We start from the raw sequence: 22,008 nt of genomic DNA on the forward strand, positions 1-22,008 counted from the left end.
AAGATTTTGGAAAGCAGAAGAAAACAACCCATGTCAGAATATGCTGCAAAGCACCATGGCTGCGGCTTCAGCACTCTACTAACTGTCATCATATAAGACCTATGGTTTATATCTCCTGCATAAGGTGATAGCTGTTGGGATGTAAAAGCTACACCCCATGCATTCATCCAGGAGAAAGTTAACACAGAAGAAAGAGCGGGAAAGAAGCGAGGCAAAAAGAATCAGAAGCTGAAGTTGTTCCTTTAGGATAACAGGAACCGCCATCTTGGAACAAAACATGGGTGTATGTAATATACGAGCATGGTCATCTTTCACTATCTGTCTCCTTGAAGATCCCCCTAGCTGTGCAGCATACAGGACAGTGTTTCCCCAAAGGGGTTATGTACTTTTCTCAGAAGCACAAGAACTGAGATCTCTCAGATTAATTGCTCTGTTCACATCTATATGTGCTCCCTTTTCTGACCCCTCCTGTCCTGTCAGCCTCCATTTTGCATCAATGTCAGTTGCTGTCAGCATCAGTTCTGCATTGCCCACCACGCCCAATTCAGAGATGGCTGAGAGACTACCTCATTGACATTGATGTCATTTCTCTCCATGTAGGCCCTGTCGTTCACCTGTCCCCCTTCCATAAACTCCATGAGGAGGACGCGCCTTGTTGAGAGCTCCCAGTAGATCCTGGGGACCTGAAACAGGAACAGATGGGTTAGGTCAAACAAGAGGCTGAGAAAGCAAGGAGAATATATCACATACAATCCAGAATAGGAGTAAAAATGGAAGAGGCTGAAGTGAGTTTTTTTCCTGAGCACAAGGTAGTTAAATCTATCTACCAGCCTCTGGACAGCAGCAATGTGTACAAGGACAATACACCAATTCAACAGCAGCAGGATCTGTCCTCGTGCAACGTTTCTGGCCACACTCTACAAGATTTTGACCACCTCCCACTCCCACTGATGTCTAAGAGCTTTCTTATCTGCTCTGCAGCTCCTCTAGCTGGGCTGTTTAACTAGTACCTATTGTAAGTTTCTGAATCATCCACTCAGCTCCTTTAGACAGGAATTGCATCTTGTTTGCTACGCACAGGGCCCACTTATGCAGCTCTAAAAATGATAAGCCATCGTCATAAATTGTATCTCCGCAGTGTCCCTTGGAACACAAACGCCTTTGAGCTGACAAACCCTGCAAACTTAGGCCATCTGTAATTGAACTGGGAGAAAAATCAAGTGTCACAAATAAGGGGCTCGTCACAGAAACCCTGGGAGACTCTTAACTACCTTATTGCCAACCTGACACAGTAACATGTGTAAAATGTCAAAGCACTTTTCATTCAATCTGCAGTAAATCAAGCTGAGTGAGGTACCAGTAAGAGGCCCAGTGTCACCCAGGGAGGCAGTGACGCAGGCGTTGCTCAGGCTGGCTACCCCTTTTCCAGACTCTCTCCAGCCAAATTCTTTCCATGATGCAGTCCCTGCTGTCGAGTCATTTTGCTGAAGTTCCCTTTGGAAATTCCTCATGTCACTGTGCTGACCAACCTCCCAAGCTGTCCAGATATGCCTTTGCACATGGGCGAAGCCACCTAGGTACATTTTACCAAAGATACCAGAGAGCTCCACCCATTGCCATTACTGTTCCCCAGTACAGAAATACACATTTTGGATCCCGTAAAGAGAGAGACAGCAGTGCAGTCCCCTCTCCTCACCTGCCTGACTCAGGACTTGCACACTACATGGGGCCCAGCACCTTGGGGCAGGACAGGAAGAGGTAAGAGGTGTTGTCCATCTAGTGCAACCAAAGCCACGGGAAACAGCCAGGCCACTGTAGTTCATCATAACTCCTGAACAAGCAGCATTTGTTTTATACTCTGCTTTTAACTACTGACAGTTTCTCAGGCCTTCGCAAACTATCTTCTTCCCCCACTGTTCCTGTTCTAGAGAGACCATTTTCCCAATGTCACCCACTTTTACCTTACCATGTGTGTGCCGCTTTAGATCAAAGACTTCTTTGCCAAGCAATCCCAATGTCCCACTGTTCAACACTCCTGGCGTACTTTGTGTATTAACCTTGAGTAGACTTTGATGCCAGAGATCCACTATGGGCAAAGGGGATTCAGGCACTCGCAGCCTTCCCAGCTTATCTGGATGTCCATTCTGTGCAGTTAGATTGGTGAGAAAGCAAACTAAAACTAACAGTTCCCCAGCCCATCTAGCTCACTGATCCCTGCCACCTTAGCTCATTTCAGATTACAGTCATTCTTGTCTCAAGATTTACAGGGGCAAGTCAGTTGGGTTGTAAAGCACTATCCCTGCTCTCGGAGATGCCTCTCACTCACAGCCAAATTCTTCAGTGATGTTTTTAATTACTCACAGATGTTTGGCTGTAATGCTAGTGCATGGAAACAATTAATCTCTGGCTTTAAAAGCTCAAACAGGTTCACAGCACAAAATCTACTTCTCAGCTCTCTAGCATGTTTAGGAAAATTAATGATAGAGGAGCCCAATTCTTCCGTTGCCTTTGGGTGATGAACACGTCTCTGAATTGGCAGGTCAGACGGGAGGATCCATTATTTAGCCATCTCAAGCCATTTGTTACTGTTACACATATTGATATCATGATAGCTCCTTAACCCAGCAAGGAGGTGACTGGCCGTCTCCATGGGGATTTACTTCACAGTATCCTAGCTACAGCTGCAACGCATACAACTCTCCAAGGTGCATCACTTCTGGTAAGTGCCCACTCAGCAAAATCAGTGGCCTTTGGCCTTCTGTAGCCTTGGTGGCTTTTATCTATCTGTGTCTATGGGAAGGCCACTGCTGCCACTGGGCTTCAAAAGGACTGCCCCAGACCTGGAGTCAGGTGACAAAGAATTATATAGCTTTGCATGGAGCAAGAAAGGAAAAAATAGATGCAGCAGCCTGCAAAGTCTAACAAAACCTCACCTCGTTTCAGACATCTGTTGCTTCCATCTTGGGACTTCTCCATAAACAGGAGGTGAAAACCTCATTTTGATGCATGTCTGCAGGAGGGTCCAAAGGAGGGTGCATTTTTCGCTGCCTTTGTGTATGTGCAAATGCAGTTACGTCACTGACTGTGCCCAGAGCACTATGTGTGCTTGACCACACTTGTGTATTTCCAGAATGCACACAGTGGAGGCTTGTGCCTCTTGTATGTCAGCAAAAGATTTGTGCACATGCAAATTGGAAGATGTGAGCTTATGTCTTTCCAAGAATGAGATGTGTATATGTCTGGGTGTACTTGAGACATTTGTCAGTGACCTTAGTCAGTGTGTAGCAGGAGAGGTGAGTTAAGAGTGTCAGTGGGAAGAGCACAATATGGGTACAGCTGAGTTTGTGTATGAAGGTAAAATGAATGCATTAGCCATGGATGTGTATGAAGGATGTATGCTCAATTCCAGAGTGAGAATGTGCTTTTTTGCAGGAGGAAGTATTCATGTGAACATGCTTCCTCCTGAGACACACAGTGTCCCCAATCCTACTTGACATCATCAGCTTCAGTCTAGCTTTTCTGTTTTATGTCCATTTCTTGCCCTCAGTTGAGATAAAGCCCAGAAAAAGGTACCATCAGATGGCTCAGCAAAGAATGGCAAATTCACAGCTCTCTGGACAAGTTCAGAAACAGTGTTTGGGAAAATGAGTAGCGGGTTCCAGAGACTGCTGGCCCCAAGCCACCACTGCTCATCCAATATATGGCGCCTACAGTAGAAAACAGACAAGGAGGAAGCATGTCTCAGAGCAGTTTCTGGTCCATATCAGCAGAGCAGTCTAGGATGAACAAGACAGAGGGACTGAACTCCATTCTCCCTCTGTATGGTTCCTCCAGATGGTGAATGAGATGCACAAGACGCGTGAAGTAAGGCTATTAATGCACATATATACATGGAAATATGTGTTCCCTCACCTTCAGGAAATCAAAGTTCTTGAGCATATGAGCAACTTTCTCAGCATTTCTGCCTTCATTGAGGAAATCCAGCTCCAAGGGCAAATTCTTCTTAGCTTCTTCCACCAGCCACATGAACTCAAAATCTGGAAAGATCTGCTTCACAACCAAGAGGAGAACCTGAGAACAAGGAAACAGAGAATCAGCTGCATCTTGGCTCCAAAGCCATGCAGCTACACACACTGCTGTTTTGGTAGTATCTTTCCACGTAACTTACAGACACAAAAAAAACAACCTGCACCCCAAGTGTTTGTACGGTTCCTGCAGTATCATAACACAACATATGGTGTCATGCCTTGGTTGTGCAACACAAATTTTGGCTTGTCCTTCCACACAGGCACATCTAGGAGTTAAATGATGGCACAGACACCAAAGGGAGCCCAGCTGCCTGCTGCCTAGAAGTAAGAGAATAAAGCCCTGGGGAAGAGATCATATGGCCAGATCATGCCAAGGGCATGGCCCAGGAGCAACTCTCTTCTGAGCCCTATAATTCTACAAGTTGCTATTTGGCTTCGTTCAAACAGCCCTCAGATAATGCAGAAGAGGAAGATCTAAAGTAAGAGTTGTCATCTCTATGTTACTTCTTCCACTGCTGAGTAAGAATTTTGCTAGCACAGATAATCCACTGGGCAGTCCAGAGAAGACAGGGGAGTTTGGATACAGGTAGTAGGCTACAGATCTTTAAAGGACACTTCTGGTGGGGGTCAGAGGGCGAGTTCCTCCTCAGCATTAGTCACAGCCATCCTCAGCAATGCTGAGGTGGTATTTTCTAAGTATCACATATCCACCACCTAGCATCCTCTTCTTCGTAAAGGGATTAGGTATTCAGCTGCACAAGGCCTTGAAAAGCCCAGCCGAAAAGTTCCTGGAAATGTTTGCTTAAAGCAACATTTAAGGGGTGAGTGATGGGCAGTCATTCCTGAAGAAAATCAAGATTATGCAATTGGATGGCATAATCAAAGCTGCACAGGAGCCAAGCATGCTTACTTTTCAAATGAAGGGCCAGTTTCTCAACCAGTGTCATAAATTTATACAAGCTGACAATTTGGACCATATCTTAAGGAGAATAATTTGCTTGGCTTTTTTTAACTACTTGAGTCATAAAACTAGAATGAAACGTAAAAATGCAATCCACTTTGCTGTCTTTATCTTACTTGTTCTATATATCCATCTGAAAATGAGAACAGACTTGTCAGTGTGTGTTCCTGGACAGTTTCCCTTTCTAGATCTCCACCGTTGAGGTGGGAATTCCTGCACTGCAGGAGGAACATTTAAAGCACACACAGAAAGCTGCTATTATTGAAATGTATGACAAAAAATAAATTTATGAACCATCACTGCTCCTGTTCAGCTGTGTGAAAACATTTGTTCTCCACCCCAGTCTCTACTTCTCTTATCTAAATGTCAGTTCCAAACTCAATGTTCCTTTAAAAATGTAATCACCAGGTTCCAGACACTATTGAATGATTTTTCTACTGTTATATCTAGAGGCATAAATCCTTTCAAATTTATGTCACCCAAATGAAATGTAACCAGTGATCTTCACGAACATGTACATAAACTTTATATGGGCTGAAAGATGATTTCATTGGTGCCTGATGTGAGAAAATTAATGCATTGTTTTTTGCTTTCTTTAAATGCTCTTTTGAATCAGTTTGCCAACTTGACCATCAGCAGGGACATACTTAACAAGTATTTGGCCTGTCCCTTTTCTGACATCTGTTTAACATATTGTCTTGAAATAGTTATTGATGTAAGAAGAGCAGTGAGGTATCTCTCTCTGGATTTATCAGATGCTGTACTGATTTTTAAAGAGTCAGCACTGATGCTATGAAACCTCAAGTGAATTTAGGAATTTTCCATCTAGCTTTTCCCATTCAGATTCCTTCCCATCAGTCTCTAAATAAGACCGTCTCCATCAATATTTAAATCAACCTCCTACCTAGCTGCAACGTCTGTCTGATTCTTAAAGGACCAGAACTTCAGTGCACATAAACTGGCTTTCACTGCAGCCTACACAAAAATAGTCCCACAGAAGGACATGATGATGCCTGTAAGCCAACACTCCACATGAGATCCTTTAAAAGCTAGACTGCATGTGTCATGTTTTGAGCTCCTTTCCCATAGCTGTGTGTACACAACAGATCTTGAGGATGACAAACTCGACTGTCCGTAGAGGAAGGACAATACTAAATTGCCAAAAGGGAATACACTGTTTTAGTTTTGAGTTTCCCAGGAGGATTACTCTAAAACCAGAAAAGACACGAATCATTCTAAAATCATTTGTTTAAGTGTCTCTTACCAGTATAACCAGCAATTACAGCAACATAATATGAGAGAGAATTTTTTCTGTGATACCCACTGTCCCAAGGTGGATCTAGGTCTTAGCTCATCCATACACAATCCTCTTAATGCCCTGGTCTCACAGTCTTTTATTACCCGTTCATCCTTCTTCCTTGACTGCTTGCTTTCTGGCATCCTGTCTGGGCAGGAGTGAAGGATACCCTAAGCCCCCTGAGAATTGCTGTGCATGTACTCACAAAAGCAAACTGATCGGGCAAACCACTGCAATCAGTCCTGGAGAAGACCTGAATCAAATCCAAATCTAAAGCTGGACCCAAAGCCAGCTCAAACAGTTCTCTGTTCTCAAACCAGCACTGAAACAAACATATCCCATATTACTGGGATATGTTTACTGAACCCAAAAATTTCTTTCACTTTCAAAATAAATATTCAGCTGCAAACTGATGTGCTCCAGCTGGAACCAGCTGTGCTTCTTCACAGCCTAGCCAGGATTGCTCAAAGCAGGGTGTTTTAGCTGCCTAAAGAAGCACATTACTGTACTATACATACAGATACATGCTTATTAGGAGAGCTACAAGCTTTAGCATTACCATTTACAGACCTAATCCTTCCCCTCTCCTCCACCTTAGCCCCATCTCCGCTTCCTGTTCTCTACCGTACTGCTGGCATCTTTGACTATTGCAACGCAGTGCAGTGCCACAGCTTTTTTCCAGTTCCTCCCATTAATGGGCTAGACTTAGAAATTTAGGAGAAGCTTCAGCATTGCACTGGGAACATGAGTGGTACATACCGCTCAGGAGAGGAACAGGAGACAGGCATTGAAACTTTTTCCCCAGCTGAATCCCTCATTTGTGTGTCTGCCCCTATTAGGTGACCCTCTCTATATTTCAGTGTTTTTGTTTCCAGTATGAATCAGCTCACCATTAAGCTGATCAAGAAACAAAACTGAACCACAGCAACCTCTGCCACTGTTGAACCCACACTGGAATTTAACTGAAAAAAACATGCTAATCATGGAGAATCATTTTTCTTTTCTAGCCACACAGCTCTGACTGCAAGAGGAACTAAGACCAGTTTAATCAACCAGTTAATGGGCACACAGGCTGCAGACTTCAGGACTTACTCTCTAGTTCTTAAATCTCATATGGGCTTAACTCTGATGTCATTTGTGTTTACCTGTCTTCTCCTTGCGCCCTCCTTCACTCTTACCCTCTTGTTCAGTCTCTCCATCCACACAGCTGCCCGCCCTCACCAACTTTCTCTATTATTCCCATAAGACAGCATTTACCTCTGTGTAGGTTTCAAATCTATAGAATGGTGGTGTTATACCTGCTTACACTATGGGTGAATGTGGCCCCCACACATTTCAATGGCAATTGCTCTATAAGTTAAATTCAACAGGTAGTTTTACCTCCATGAGCAAAATATCCTTTGAGCTCTGAGCTTGGACCTTTGGGTGCTGGATTTTCACTGCCACTGTTCTACCATCTGGCAGCACTGCCTTGTGCACCTGGGCTAGTGACGCTGCTCCCAAGGGAGTGTCCTCAAAACTCACGAAGAGCTCTTTTATCTGCCGGGAGAAGAGAAAGAGGCATCAGCTTGGGCTGCCAGAGACTACCCTAAGGAAAGTCCTGCCCTCAGGCCAGAGACAGTATGTGCCAAAACTGGGCAGGCTCAGCCCCTTCATCCTTCCTCTGTCCCCTGTCTGAGCGTTGTCACAGCTTGGCGTCCCAGTGAAGCTGGCCAAGCACAGAAGTACCCTGGAGATACACTGCTTATGGAAACCTGTGGCAGAGCCCCACCAGCTCATTTCATCTAGGACATGGAATGGCCAGGCAGCATGTGAGGGACCTCTCCAGGCTGTCTTGAAAATGAGTTGGAGCGATTATGCTCATCATCCTCAGTTGTTACTGCATGCAGGGCAACAAAAATTGCAGTCTGCACCTCTGACAATTTGGCCTGAAAAGATGTTTTATGCGATTGACTTTCTCACACCTCTAATAAAAGTAACCAGTGCTCTCAGCTCAGAAACAGCACCAGGTGGGGACAGCAACACACTCTGTGAGGAGGAGAGGAAATCATTAGGAACTCTGGCTGTGAAACTTAGGACTAGACTATAAGGCAAGTTGCAGATGGAGAAGTAGATTTACAGGGGGGATGTCCAGGAAGCAAAAACCTAGACAGACATGGGTGAGGCAATGGGAGATGGGCAAAGGCCCATCTGCCCTGCATAATACCGCACCTTGGTAAAGACCCTCAGTGCAGCACTGGGCAGCTCAGGCCCGGGAAACACTATTACCACGGCAGTATGAGATCAGCCAGGCTGCCTACCCAGGCCCCTCCACACAGTTAACTAGCTCCGAGGGAGTGCCAACATGGTTATGTGGCTTCAGGCACAGAGCTAGTTCATGTCGGAGGGGTTTTGTCCTGCTCTGTACAGCAAGGTGCAGACAAGCTCTGAGGTATCCAGAAGTCAGCAAAGGGAACCTGTCCCACCCTTCCCTTGGGCTGGACTGATTTCGGGTGAGCAGTTGAGAAGGCTGTAATTTATGCAGTAACAAAAAAGAAAGAATGTCAATGCATTTTTATAACCTGCTTTTTAAAAGGTAATTAAAGATGGGAGCTGCAGCAAGCTAGTAATTAAATATGAATAAAGACCTTCTAAGCAAAGTCTTCATGCAAAGCATTAAACGAGTACTCTTTTTGCTGACAAGGAAGAAAAATACTATACAAGGAGCAGCCTGTTCCCTCCTGCAGCTGCCAGGGAATGAGCCCCCTCCCACACCACACCACCCCTTCCCTCCCAGCCCCTTCCACAGAAAACTAGTGCTACCAACAAACTGGAGCATTTGCAGCAATTAGATTCCAACAGAGACTCAGCTGCCTCCAGTAATCCACTAGGAAGGTGCATTTTATTTATTTAATTAATTTCCTTTGGTCCTGGCAGCAAAATCAATTAAGTAAAACAACTGCATTTAAAAACAACTAGTTATGTGTTTTTAATTACAGCAGCTCCATAATTCAAACCCATTGACATTTGTCTGTCAAGAGAAAAAAGGTTTCCTCTCTCCCCCACCCCATCCTTTCTTTTCTTTCTCACTTCTAGATTTTTAGATTCTAATTTCAGATTAGTATAAAGAAAGAAGTATCTACACAATGACAGATGGCTCAGGGGACATGTTCAAGACACAGGGACTTTTACCTTTACTTGAAGTTTGTCTATCAGCTGAAAAGCAGACCTGTTAAGGGGAGGAGACTTAAGGTAGCCAGGAGCATGTTGGGCTATAAGATCCCATAAGGAAGGAAAAAATGCACACAGAGAACTTGCCACATGAGGTCAAGCTGGAGCTTTCTTCAACTCTTTCACTATCCTACATCCTCGTATTGTACCCTTTACAGAGTAGCAGCCAATATTACTAGTCTAACTGTCATAAGGGTAGTAACGTCCTCCAAAGGTTAAAGCATAGAATTAGGAGTTCACTGGCCTGAATCCAGCAAGGTATATTTATAGCAAGACCACATATAAATTGGATAAAATTCCATCTGCTCTGGATTTTCAAAAGCCTACATGGTGATTCCAACCATTTTCACCAGTATTGAACACATGCAGGGGAAAAAAAAAAAAAAAAGCTGCATATATTCCCTCTGGCAGGAATAATATATACAATATTCTTGTGTGACTAAGTCTTCTAAGAAAACATCATTTGAAGAAAGCTGTCTCTAGTAGTTCTTTTGGGCAGAAGGATTTCATTTAAAAACTTGTTATTTAGGACACAAAAGCCAGGTTAGCAGCCATGTCCGTTAGAGCTAGCCCAGTGGTCCTGCTGCAAGTCAAGGGGGAATTTGTGCGCAGCTGCAGGTGAGGGCAGCAAGGCAAGAGACTGCAATAGGGCCAGAGAATTGATGGCTCCTCCAGGAGCAGAAGGGTAGAGCGTGCACATGGGGGAGGGAGCGGATCACAGCCTGGCCATTACATGAGCAGGTGTGAGGCTGAGATAAAGCAGCAGCACAATTACGGCTGGGCTCCAGGTCTCCCCACTTAGCAAATCACCCTCATTCATTATGAAATTGTCCTTTCGCACCTCGCTGGAGGCAGCTACTGCCTCTGATGCAGGCTGCGTGTCCCAGACAGGCAAATGCAAGTGAGAGGCTGTATGACATGGAAGCAGAGAAGAGGTGAGCCACGCTCCCACACTACCTGCTGGAGAGCAAGGTCTTTCCCAAGGGAAGGCAGCTGCCCCCATTTGATGCAGGCAGGATGTTCCTGGAGCAGGCTGCAGGCTCTTGCTGCTCACAAGCACCCAGCTAATAAGCACCCTTAGCAAAAACTCTAACCATCATTTCCAGGATGGGTAATTAGCAAGCAAGGGTCTGGGACAATCTCAGAGCCCACCTGACATGGTGCTTAAGGAACTCTCAAGCTTCTTTCAGGCCACAGCTGGTCTCAGGGGGTCTTATCAAACGGGCTGTTACCGTCTGTAATCCTGGCAGGAGATGAAACAAGCATAGTTTCCAGACAGGTTTAAAAGAGAGAAAAGAAACTTTAGGGCTGCTCTTTCAAAGGAGCAGGACAGCCAGCTGCAGGTTTACAGCTGTACAGATGAGCAGTGTCCCTGCACGGAGTGGTTTCCCTCACTAGCCTTCCGCACAGTCAGCTCCCCGTCAGGCACATGCTCAACCAGCAAATGAATGTGTCACTGTACTTCACTGGCTGGAAACACAGCCCTGACTGTTTAATTCTAAAGAATGAAGCTCATTTAATTTTAAATATGCAAAATCTTTTCATGATTGTTGGTATTAGTATTCACACCTCAGGGAGCTGGTATAAAAGCTCTTACAGGATCTATCTACTTAGACACTTATTAGTATGTATTCATGCTGAGGTTGCACCTAGAGACCATCATTAAACCCAGAGTGCCATTGTACGAGGTGCGCAGCCACTATGGGCCCTGCACAAACTCACGCTTTCCAGGAGTCCCCACTTGTCACCTACAGGCCTCCTCACATGCTGAAGTGCCTTCCCAAAGCACACACTGCTCTGCCCGAGGTCTGTGGCAGCTGATGCCGCAATGCTGAGCATCAGAATGCCTCAGTATTTTTTGTGAATCCTGTCCTTAAACACTTAGGAATTTACTGGAAGTCAATTGGATTTAAGCTCACAAATCCTGAGTCCTTTCTGAAAGTATAACCTTACACGACCTGCCCAGCATGTTCTGAGAAGTCTTTGACAGAGCTGGGATTTAACCCAGATATCCCAAGTTCCAGCCTGATGTCTTAATCTCCAAACCATAACCGTTAAATGTACATGTCTTGCTAGCTAATTTCTTTTGAAATATATTGCCTCTTAATCCCAACCTTTTTATATCCATGTGCTGCAGCAAATGACCAAATATTACTGCCTGGTTTCAATCTGCCCACTCCACAGAGAGGTATGTTCCCTTCCCTCCCCATAAAGGCTACTAACAAGGTACCCTGGAGCAGGAGCCTAAGTCGTGGAGTCCCCTGCCAGCCCAGCACTACCTAACACCATCCCGAGTGGGATGCGGTGGTTCTACTCTGCCATCGTGACCACAGCAGATGAACGGTGGCCATGTGTCAGCAGTCTGTTCAGGACAAATTTAGTGTGCAGTGGGATACAGGATCACTAACAGAAGGTGTCTCAACAGCCTAGCCCTGTCTAGCTGCCAAGCTGAACCCCTTCCAGCATGGTGCTCCAGACCCCTGTATGTGGTGCAGCCAGAATGAGGCCACTATGGGGTCTAAGTAAGAATATTTTGCATTACAAGTCCTATCCAGGAGGTTGCCAGCAAAGTCCAGGATAGTTTTGAAAATTCTGGTTTTCCACAACCACAACCACTTACAAAGAACCTTTCCTCAACTCTGCCAGAGCTGAACCAGTTCAGTGCAGGTGGTGTCAATGAGGAGACTTTCAAATGCTCGGCATTTCTCAGGGGAAGAGTCCTTCACGAAAGCATTTCAAAACTGCCTTCAAATATTTCCCAGGACTTCAAAGGACTCTTCAGCCTGGAAAGAGAGACAATGGGGAGGGAATGTCACAGAGCTCTAGAAAATCACTTCTGTCATGGAGAACAGGATTGCGAATGCTTGTTTACTCCACAGAAGAACTCGGGAGCAGCAAATTGTCAATTAGCACACAAGATTACCAGATGGCAGGATTAAAACAAGCAAAAAGAAGTATTTTTCCCCACACCAATTATGCTGTGGAACTCATTGCCACAGGACGTTATGAATACCAGAAGTCTAGGCGGGTAGGTAAGTCAGTGAAGAAAATCCATCACAAGTTATTAAACACCAAGACAATCTCTGGCCCAGGAAATCTCTAACCTTCAGGTTACTGGAAGCAGGAAGATCATACCAGGTAAAGCTTAACTGTATGCCTGCCATGCTTTTATAGCCTTTGTCTCTTAGCCAACAGTGGCTACAGTCAGAGGCAGAGTGGTGCACTTCAGCTTTTGGTCTGATATGTACAGTCATCCTTCTGTTCTTCAGAAGTCCTTCTCACCAGACTGACCAGTCTGAATGACAGCAGGATGGACAACTGAGGAATTGTATCACATTCTTCTAGGTCAGGACTCAGTTGCTGTTTGACAGCCTAGAAAGTTACTGATAGACCCTGTAGGTTTCTGAGAGTGCAAAGGGTATGGGAGTTCCCACAGCTGGAGGTGGCCCAGTCTCCAGGGTAAACCCTGAGCTCTGGTAACACTGCATCTTCATGAAATGTCTGTCATGTAACTTTCAGATAATAAAGTTTCTTCTGTTACCAGAAGTACGGTAAATATGCCCAAGTCAGGGGACTCTGCCACTGGCACATCTGAGGAACATGCATCAGGAGCTGAGATCATCTCAGAGGCCATCTCCAGACACTTCACTGTGCTCCACAGTTTCACCAATCACAGCCGCTCAAAATAATTCACAAAAAGGGTCCCAGCAGGGATGATGCTATTCTCTTATCGCCAAAAAGCAATGCAAACTGTAACATTCAAAACCTCAACCACAATTTCACAGCAGATCTCCTCTTCTGATCACAGTATACAGTAATTGCTCCCAAGTCTTGTATTTTGTATTTGGAGATAGCAATCTATGAGATGCCCTGCTATTTCAGAAGGGGCTGACTCGGCAACACAGGATTAACTTGAACTTCTTGCCTCCAGGACACTCATCACAAGCCATGATACAACAGAGCTTCATTAACAACAGTATTGGGTTGTGACGGCCAGGGGCAGCTCACAGTCTCCTAGCATTCTGATGCCATGCAGCAGCACAGGAAGATGCACATGAGGAAGGTGGTATAAATCCATTCAAGACAAAGGGAATCATGCAGTTGGGAGACAGGTCCATGGCAGGAACTGACAGCAGTAGGTAAATTATGCACATCTCCTTGTGCTGTGATTCTCCAAGCTGGAATTCCCTTGACAAGGTGACTCGATTAATCTGTTTTTTCCATTCCTGATAGAGACAGCACTGAACAGTCCTCTCTTAATCATGGCTCCATGGATGGCAATTTGCTAAGGTGAGCTCAGTCTGCAGGAGCTTTCTGAGATTTTCACAGGGATCATGCTGTCTGCAGCCTCCCAGCCAAGACAGCGCAGGGCACTGCGGTAATGGGATTCATGAGCTTGCTGGAAAACAGACCGCCACAATACCACTCTGGGAAGAGAGCAAGTTTCCCACAGAAGTTCTGGGGGCTGCAGCTGCCATCTTAACACTGCCTAGTACAATGTCCCCTCTATTTCATATGGCAGAATAGCTGAAGAGTTATTTGGTTCTCTGTCTGATACAGCATTTCTAAGGCTTGTGGCTCCCAGAACTTTTGGAATTCACTTTATTGACACTATGACCCTATTGCTCTCAAAAGTCTGAATGCCTTTCCTCGACTAGGTTTAAGGGATCTGAACCTCATCCTAGGCTGGTCATCTTTTCAAGAACCTACACGTAACTGTCCATGGCACCAAGGACTCACTGATCCCTGCAAATCTGCAAGACCATAGTTCTAGGCATGAGAAAATGTTACCTTGGAGCACAGCAATCTACTTCCCAGCAGCAAATGAGGGTTTTTTCCATTGTCCCAGCCTTTCTATCCCCTCTATGAAAACAAAATGTCACAGTGTTGCTTCGAGAATTATTAAGACAGCAAAAACTGAAAGATTAGATTTATCGCAGCAGACAGTGGATTATGAAGAATAATTCATCAAACGTCAGAACAAACAGCCCACAATTTATAGGTGGCTTTGTTGAGTCAGTGAAATCTGATTGGACTTCTCCCCACCTAATGAATGCCAAGCCTAATTGATGGTTCCTAAATGCATCTGTCAAGAACATGTATTTATTAACTCAGTATTTTTAATAATATTGTAGATATATACAGAACAGTGGTTTTCTTCTGAATGGATTCCCTGATGTTAATATTACATATACACGTCAGTGTGCACATATACAGAGGTATACACTGCATCCAAATGAATAGAGGTAAAAGGTATGTGTGTATTCTGATGCACTGAAACAATTAAATATGGCTTATTACACAAAATCCCTGCATCTTTCAGCGCACAGGATGGCAAAGCAATGTGGTCCATTTCAAGGGGAGATGTGTATTAAGGTGCCTGCCTGGAATTTGGAAGAGCTGAGCTCTAACATTGGCTCTCCCTGATATCCCATACTGGGCCACACCATGTCGCCGAGCTCATGCATGGATGAGCAGAATTAGGGTTGTCCTGTCAGCTGTAAATCTGCCCTTATCTAATTTCTCAGGACCAAATTCATAACTTTAATATAATTTTAAAAGCCTATCTGTATAATTCATATACAGCAGTTATTACACACACAGCCACAGACATGTAACTTCATCTGCCAATGGTATACATTTGCTCCTGACATGCTGATCACATTAACTTGGTTAATCACTGCTAACATTGCACCGCAATAGCACAAAACCAGGGCTGTCTGTCAACCATTAGCCTTTCTTCTGGGGAAAGGGCTGTTAGCCAGCTGGGGTATGAAGTTCATCTTTTCCTGTTATTTCTACCTGGTACCACTTTGTTACTCTGCAGCCCACGAGCAGCTATACCACAAAGAATTTTCTGCGGGATCCTACCAACAGTATTTCCCAGTCACAAAGCCATGAATGTTACAGAAAATGAACTCTGCTAAAGGAAGGGTCCTTGATCCCAACATCCGGAGGCCAAAGCTGGCTCGCTTATTCACTGCCTGATACCTAGGATCCTGGCTATTCCCTGTTCTGCTCACCTACCATCCTCTTTCTGTAGTCTCTTCTGGCTAGAAAAGCAGTGGGAAAGTCTACACAAAGCCACCCTTGCTTTCATCTCATCCATCCAGTGAGCTCTACAGCAACAATATCAGTCTACTTGTTATAGTACCTTTTAAAAGCCATACCTTGAGGAAAAGTGCCTTTTATTCCATCCCTGATGACTCCTGCTTAATAGTCTGTGCTCAGACACACACATGGTACCTTCATTTATTTTCCTGAGTAAAGTCAGATCCTTAAGACAAGACAGAACTGTCTAGGAATATCAGTCATCCTGGATCGAAACCAATCTCAGTGGTGACACCTACAACAAGCAGTAACAGCAAGGAGCAGACAGACCTGATGTACGTCTCCTGAGACCACACCTGTGAGGTGGATCTCATCTCCCATCTCTCTGAAAGGTAAGCCACTTACCCATGGCTCCCACAAACAAAAAATATTCACTCCAATAAAAGAAAGGATTGTCATAGCCAGACTGGAACCTAACTGGCTCAGGAACATCCTCCTGACTGGCACAAGGATATAAATGGTTTTCATCAGTTAAGCTATTGCATGTCCTACTACCTTCCAGAGACACAGGATGCTAAGATTAACAGACTAGCTCAGCACCCTGAGAGTCAATGCTTTCAACAGCTGGAGTTCTACAGGTTTTCCACCAGCATCACCACAGCCTCTTCCATGCTTAGCATCATTCAGCTGTTCTTTGTCCAGGTGCTGGTTCCACAAAACACTCTGAAAGCAGAGAGACTGCACATTAGACTTCTGACATAAAGCAGATATCAAGCTGGATAATAGGAAAGCAGAGTCCAGACATTATCTGCAGGGCTAGCACAACATCTTCAGTAGCACAAGCACATATAGCAAACCAGAGAGAGGAAACAGCAAAGCTGAGATGTCTCAGAAGTCTCTAACCCATCCACCAGTGTGAACATCACTCCTGTTCAAAGTACTCCATTTCAGACAATGCAGAGAGCTTTCCCCCATGCCTGTGATCCCATGCTCAGAATTAAATTGCAAGAAACTCTTTCCAAAATGTCCATTACCAAAGGAAAGATTTTGCTGTTGGAAGCTGCATCATAATTTTAAGCTGCAAGTCCAGTTCACTTTCCTATAGACAAGCTGGAAGGTGGAAGAACCTTGCACCACTGAAATCAATTATTTCCTCAGGATGTCCCTGAGTAGTAACAAGGTACCAGTCCCTCTAACCCTGATGTGGCTATTGGGAAAATGCTCATTTCCTGTTTCCAGATGCAGTTAATCAGCACAATGACCTGGCTTGTTCAGCACCCCACTTCTTTCCACCTCAGAATAAACATCTTGTGCAGCTATTCACCTCCCCACTATCCTAAACCACTTCCACAACCCAGTCTGTCTGTGACTGGCCTCCAACAGGAGCCAGTGTTTCCTGATCCAGAGGGTCAAGCTAGAGTCCACCAACAACTATGCTTGTGTGGAGAGAGAAAAAAAAACTATAATCTCTCTTAGTGCACACTAAATAGTGTCACTGGGCACTCTATTTTGCATGATATAAGCATCTTATAGTCTATACAAAATGCACAGACCAAAGCACAGTAAAGCTGAGGCATGTATATACATATATATATATATTTTCCTGTTCACTTCCTTCCATTCCATCATGCTGAAAAAGAAAGCGGTAACTTGTGAGCTAGTAGTGCAGGCTATGGGGCAGATGCTCTGACCTGCCCCATGTTCCCTGCCCTCCCCTTGCACATACAAATGCTTCCTTTTATCTTGATTTGCTCTTTCATCTTGAGCTGTCTCCTTCTTGAACAATGCTCATTAAATCCACTCTTTTCTCTCTGTCTTTTTGGAGAAATATTACTTCACCTGCATCTCTCCTGTCTGTGAGGATGGAGCCACACTTGTCAATCGTACAGACAGATTGGAATCACAGTCCTTCAACAGCACACAACTTCTCCACCCCCAGCCATTTTTTGTGTTTTAATTGAAAGCACTCTCTATTTCTCTTTCTCCCCCTGCTAATAAAGGAGGCTCTCATTTGTTATACCAGTGCGCAGTGAGAGCAGGACAGAAGACAACTCTCTGCTGCCAATAAGCTTCCTTCTGCATCCCATCTGCCCAAAGGGACTCTTACTCCATGGTTCAGGAGGAGCAGCAGTGGCCCCCTTCTGCTGAAATCTTTAAGGCTTACTGTGTTCCCTGCAGCTCTTCAGCTCTCAAGCAATAGAGCTGAAAGTGCTAACATAGCAGGAATATCCCTGTAGTTCCTAAGGAAGGGAGCAGTTTCCTCAGCCTTCTGCTCTTCTAATGGCTCTGTTAACATGTCTGAGCAGCTTCCTTATCCCTTTCCCAGCTTTCTGGAGATGTTCCACCAAGCTCTTGTCACAGCCCCTGCCCCTACCACTGCATGTGGATAATAGCTAACAAAATTTCCACCTCCTTTCTAGTGACTCGTAGTTCTACCCAGGTACTCTAGATGTACTCTGCTTCTAGCCCTGCCCCCACCACTGCATGTGGATAATAGCTAACATAAAATTTCCACCTCCTTTCTAGTGACTCGTAGTTCTACCCAGGTACTCTAGATGTACTCTGCTTCTAGCCAAACGACTATTTCACAGCCTGTCTCTCAGACATCTTCTTTCAGATAGTCACCTTTCTGCTCACATTCAACAAAGCTAAAGCGTGGTTCCTACTCTTCTCACTCAGACCATCCCCCCTCCTGTCTCCATTCTCATCACAATGGACAATGTCACCAACTTTCTGTCAAGCATGCCTGCAGCCTTGGACTTGTCATCAACATTGACCTCCCTCCAGATCTCATTTCCAGGCCCAGTCTGAATCTAGTACTAGACATCAAGTACTGATGCTCACAAGTGACAACAATCCAACTGTTCTCCCCCTGTCCCCCGCAAAGTTCCCCTTTCTCTTGAGCCACACACGTAATATGACACATAGGGGTCCCCAATGTACCTAGAACCCCTTGATTGAATTCCTGCAGACATATTCCCAAATGACATATCATCCCTACAGATGCCAGCAGCCTGCTGTAAAGAGCGCACATTTGGAAAGAATTATCAAATTGTAGAACAGCCGAGGTTGGAAGGGACCTCAAAAGATCATCTGGTCCAACTTTTCACAGGAAAGGAAGCATAGATGAGATTATCACATCTTGAAAACCTCCAGTGATGGAGACTCTACCCCATCCCTGGGAAGGTTGTTCCCATGATCAATAGTTCTCAGTGTAAAAAATTTCTTTCTTATATCAAGATGAAACCTCTCCTGAAACGCCACAGAGAAGAAGAAATGCCACAGAGGCAGGGCCAGTTGGCACATTAAGCAAGAAGGTAAGATTTAAGAAAGTACCCAGAAGCAAATGAATTTCCAGGACCATTTTGACTCCAGGCATAAACACATCCCTGCCATGCACCGGCTGAAACCTGGGTAGGAAAGGGTCAACAGACCCACAACAAACAAGTTCCACGTTAGCCACAGCCAGTCAGAGGGAGGTTCTGCCACAGACTGCAGAGATACCCCAAGGGCCCTGTCAGCAGTAAGCCTGCACAACAGTAGCAGTCCTGTGAGAAATAACCAGCTGCCAGAGCCTGAGGATATATAGGGACCTTTGGGAACACACATCACCTGTGCATCATTTCAAATGTCTCTGATTCAGCTTTGAAAGCCTGGGGCCTTTGAGAAGGGGTGGTGGGGGAGAAATGTCTATGGGCAGGCTTATGTGACTATACAGAGAGTGGTGAGGGGATGTTTGGGGGTACATGTTTGGAAGACGTTGGCTACAAGCATTTGATTGGCAAGCAAAGCTATGCCAGGGTTTGCACAGAGAGTTAAGGAGGAGGCATGGGGAAGTGCATTTGTGTGCACAGCTTGTGTGGGGAATGGTAGGCAAAATCCTCCATCCACAGAGAGGCAAGTGAAGAACAGGGTCAGGACAGGTGTTTGTGTGCAGAGGCAGGGTGTGCAGGAGGAGTGGAGGGCTGTGTTGCAGGGTACATATCTGGCAGGACAGCACTGCATGTATGTGAATATATGCTACACTGACAGACTTTTCCACTCCAGCTCCTAAAACTGACAGAGAGAGAGAGAGGCATACGCATACTGCCGTGAGTACTATGTGGAATGCTTTAATGTGTCTCCTCAGAAAGGGATGAGGAAAAAGTATTTCCAGGCCTAGGACAAAAAGCCGGAATGGCAGAAGCAGCATGGCACAATCCAGCAGCCTGTCACCAGGGTGGACAGAGGCACAGTACAATGAAAACACGCAGAGGGCAAAGCCCAGTCCCAGCCAGATTCTGCCCAGCTACATCCCTTCCTCAGGCTTTGGTAATAATTACATCAATGCAAGCATGATTAAGTTTTATGGAAGCACAGCACTGCCCCAGAGACACAGGTCAGAGAAGTAGGAGTGAGGATCTGAGGTGGACATGGAAGTACATGTAGCCTGGCAGATGTGGGCAGCTCTCCCTGAATTGAATTCATATCAAGAAAGGAATATAATGAGGTCACTACATTAGAAGAAAGATGCTAAAAAGGTAGTAAAGCCCTGCTGAAGATGTAAAGTTCATAAGCCAGTTACTGGTGGTGCCTGTGCCTTGATGGGATACCAAAACACCGGCACACCTGGCAGGCCAGTCAATGCAAGAGGCACACCTGTACAGCAGTCCACACCACAGAGAATAAGGTACAGGGACTGAAGAGAAGTAGAGCTAGAATAACTTACAAAGAGATCTGGAAGGGACCCTGGAGTTTGTATCCTTTGCAGCCTGCTCTCAGAAAAAATGTACAGAGATCCAGAAAAGTCATTCAAGAGAGACAACTGCCCAGCAAATTAAATCCACAACCAACTCTGCCAACAGCATCACTGGCACCATGCTGCGGAAGGGGTTCCGTGCATCCCCTAATGACCAGTCATACAAACCCTGGAGCCCAGAGCTGTCTGCACTGATCCAGAGAGGAAAGTCCTATGCTAAGCCAGCCACATCATTTCCTGCTTCCTTCTTGTCAATCTCTCCTCTGAATATCAACCTCTCCTTTCTTCTCCTGCCCATATTTCCCTAACTTTTCATGTCTCTGCTCTGATCCACCTGCTCTTTGGACACTTTATTTATTATCTGTCTCTTCCTGCTCTTCCTCCCACATTTTTTCCCTTGTCCCCAGATCTCCTTGTTGGGCTGCCAGGTCCCTGGTTCAGTGGTGTAACTCAGCTGATTTACTCTCCTTAAAGCAGTGTCTGCTCTCATGTAAATCACCCTCCAAACCCAGCCTGTGAAATGGGCTTGTTCACTAAACTCTATGAATAGGAAAGTAGGCACAGCTGGCCTATTCATAATCAACATAAAAAATAGATTAGCACTTTACAGATTAAACATTATCGTTTCAACAGTTAACATAAATCAACTACACTTACAGGCCTAGCATTGCTGCTGCCACTGCAGGGTGACGAGCATTGCAAAGGGAAGGGCTGCCAGTCCGGGAGGCAGTGGGAAACAGCTCGTTTGTCTTCCACCTTGAACATAAGTTCTCCTCTGGCACCTCCAAGGTGTACTGCTAGAGGTTGTTATAAGGAGAAAAAGTGGGCTAAGGAAACAAAGGTAGGGGGTTAATTTTGATTAATTCACATGTATTTCTGAGCAATCTAGCAACCCGTTATCCTAGAGCCAGAATCCAATTGCCCTACTTCCCTCCCTAGGGCTGATGCAGCTCAAAAACAGATGGAGCAACAGAGTTAGCCTCTGGAATAGGAAGGGGACAGGGAACCTCTAAACACTGACTGGTATCTAGCTCTGTTTCCTATCGTTCAAAATCATTGGGCTCCTGCGGATGAGGTAAGGCAGTTTGGTGGACTCTATCTAATGTAAGCAGGGACACCCATCTCAAAAAACACCCCATCGTAACCCAGGGAGCCACCTCACCAAAGAAGGGCCAAGGACTGAGATCCACTCCAGACAAGCCCCATGGAGAGCAAAGCCAGGAGAGAGTACCCCAGAGCCTGCTACTGGTCAGGCTGCACCTCCTCCTTCATTGGGTACAGGACACTAAGTCACTGGAGGTGCTCAGCCCAACACACTGTCATCAGTGTGCTACGGTTGTGTAGTCAACAGAGAAGTAAGACCCACAGAATCAGTACAGTCCATACCCTTCCCTTCCTCCCTGCTCACTCACTGAGAACCACCCAGTGTCTCAAATGTTTAGCTTGGAGCAGCCAACCTGTAATTCCTGAGCTGGTCCTGATGACTGCAAGGGATTGGCAAAGGCCTTTGACAGGATATCCCAGGAAGAACCAGCCTCACAGCTTTTTCAAGCAAGAAAAAAAAAGAAGAGGAAGAGGTTAGGTTATGGTCCAAAGGACAAAAGACACCCTGGGACAGAAGGTGTGGGCTTAGATGTTATCTTGGCAGCCAGGGCAAAGACATTAGCGGTTCACAAAGGACAAGGCAGCAAAAGCTACATAGAGAGATTTCTTTCATATAACC

The 22,008-nt window shown here is 45.3% G+C and overlaps 1 protein-coding gene across 1 annotated transcript in view; it reads right to left on the bottom strand.

Annotated features, from left to right (window-relative positions):
- ADCK1 (aarF domain containing kinase 1) overlaps nt 1-22,008 on the bottom strand; it is a gene marked incomplete at its 5' end in the record, with an annotated part of 49,177 nt that overhangs the window by 17,689 nt on the left and 9,480 nt on the right. The window contains 3 exons of the mRNA XM_009699999.1: nt 567-683; nt 3,913-4,071; nt 7,667-7,825. Of these exons, the coding sequence (XP_009698301.1) occupies nt 567-683; nt 3,913-4,071; nt 7,667-7,825 (435 nt within the window). The remainder of the gene's footprint in view (nt 1-566; nt 684-3,912; nt 4,072-7,666; nt 7,826-22,008) is intronic.

This window comes from Cariama cristata, unplaced genomic scaffold (assembly GCF_000690535.1).
Source record: "Cariama cristata isolate BGI_N322 unplaced genomic scaffold, ASM69053v1 scaffold15405, whole genome shotgun sequence".
In the NCBI taxonomy this organism is placed as follows: Eukaryota; Metazoa; Chordata; class Aves; order Cariamiformes; family Cariamidae; genus Cariama; species Cariama cristata.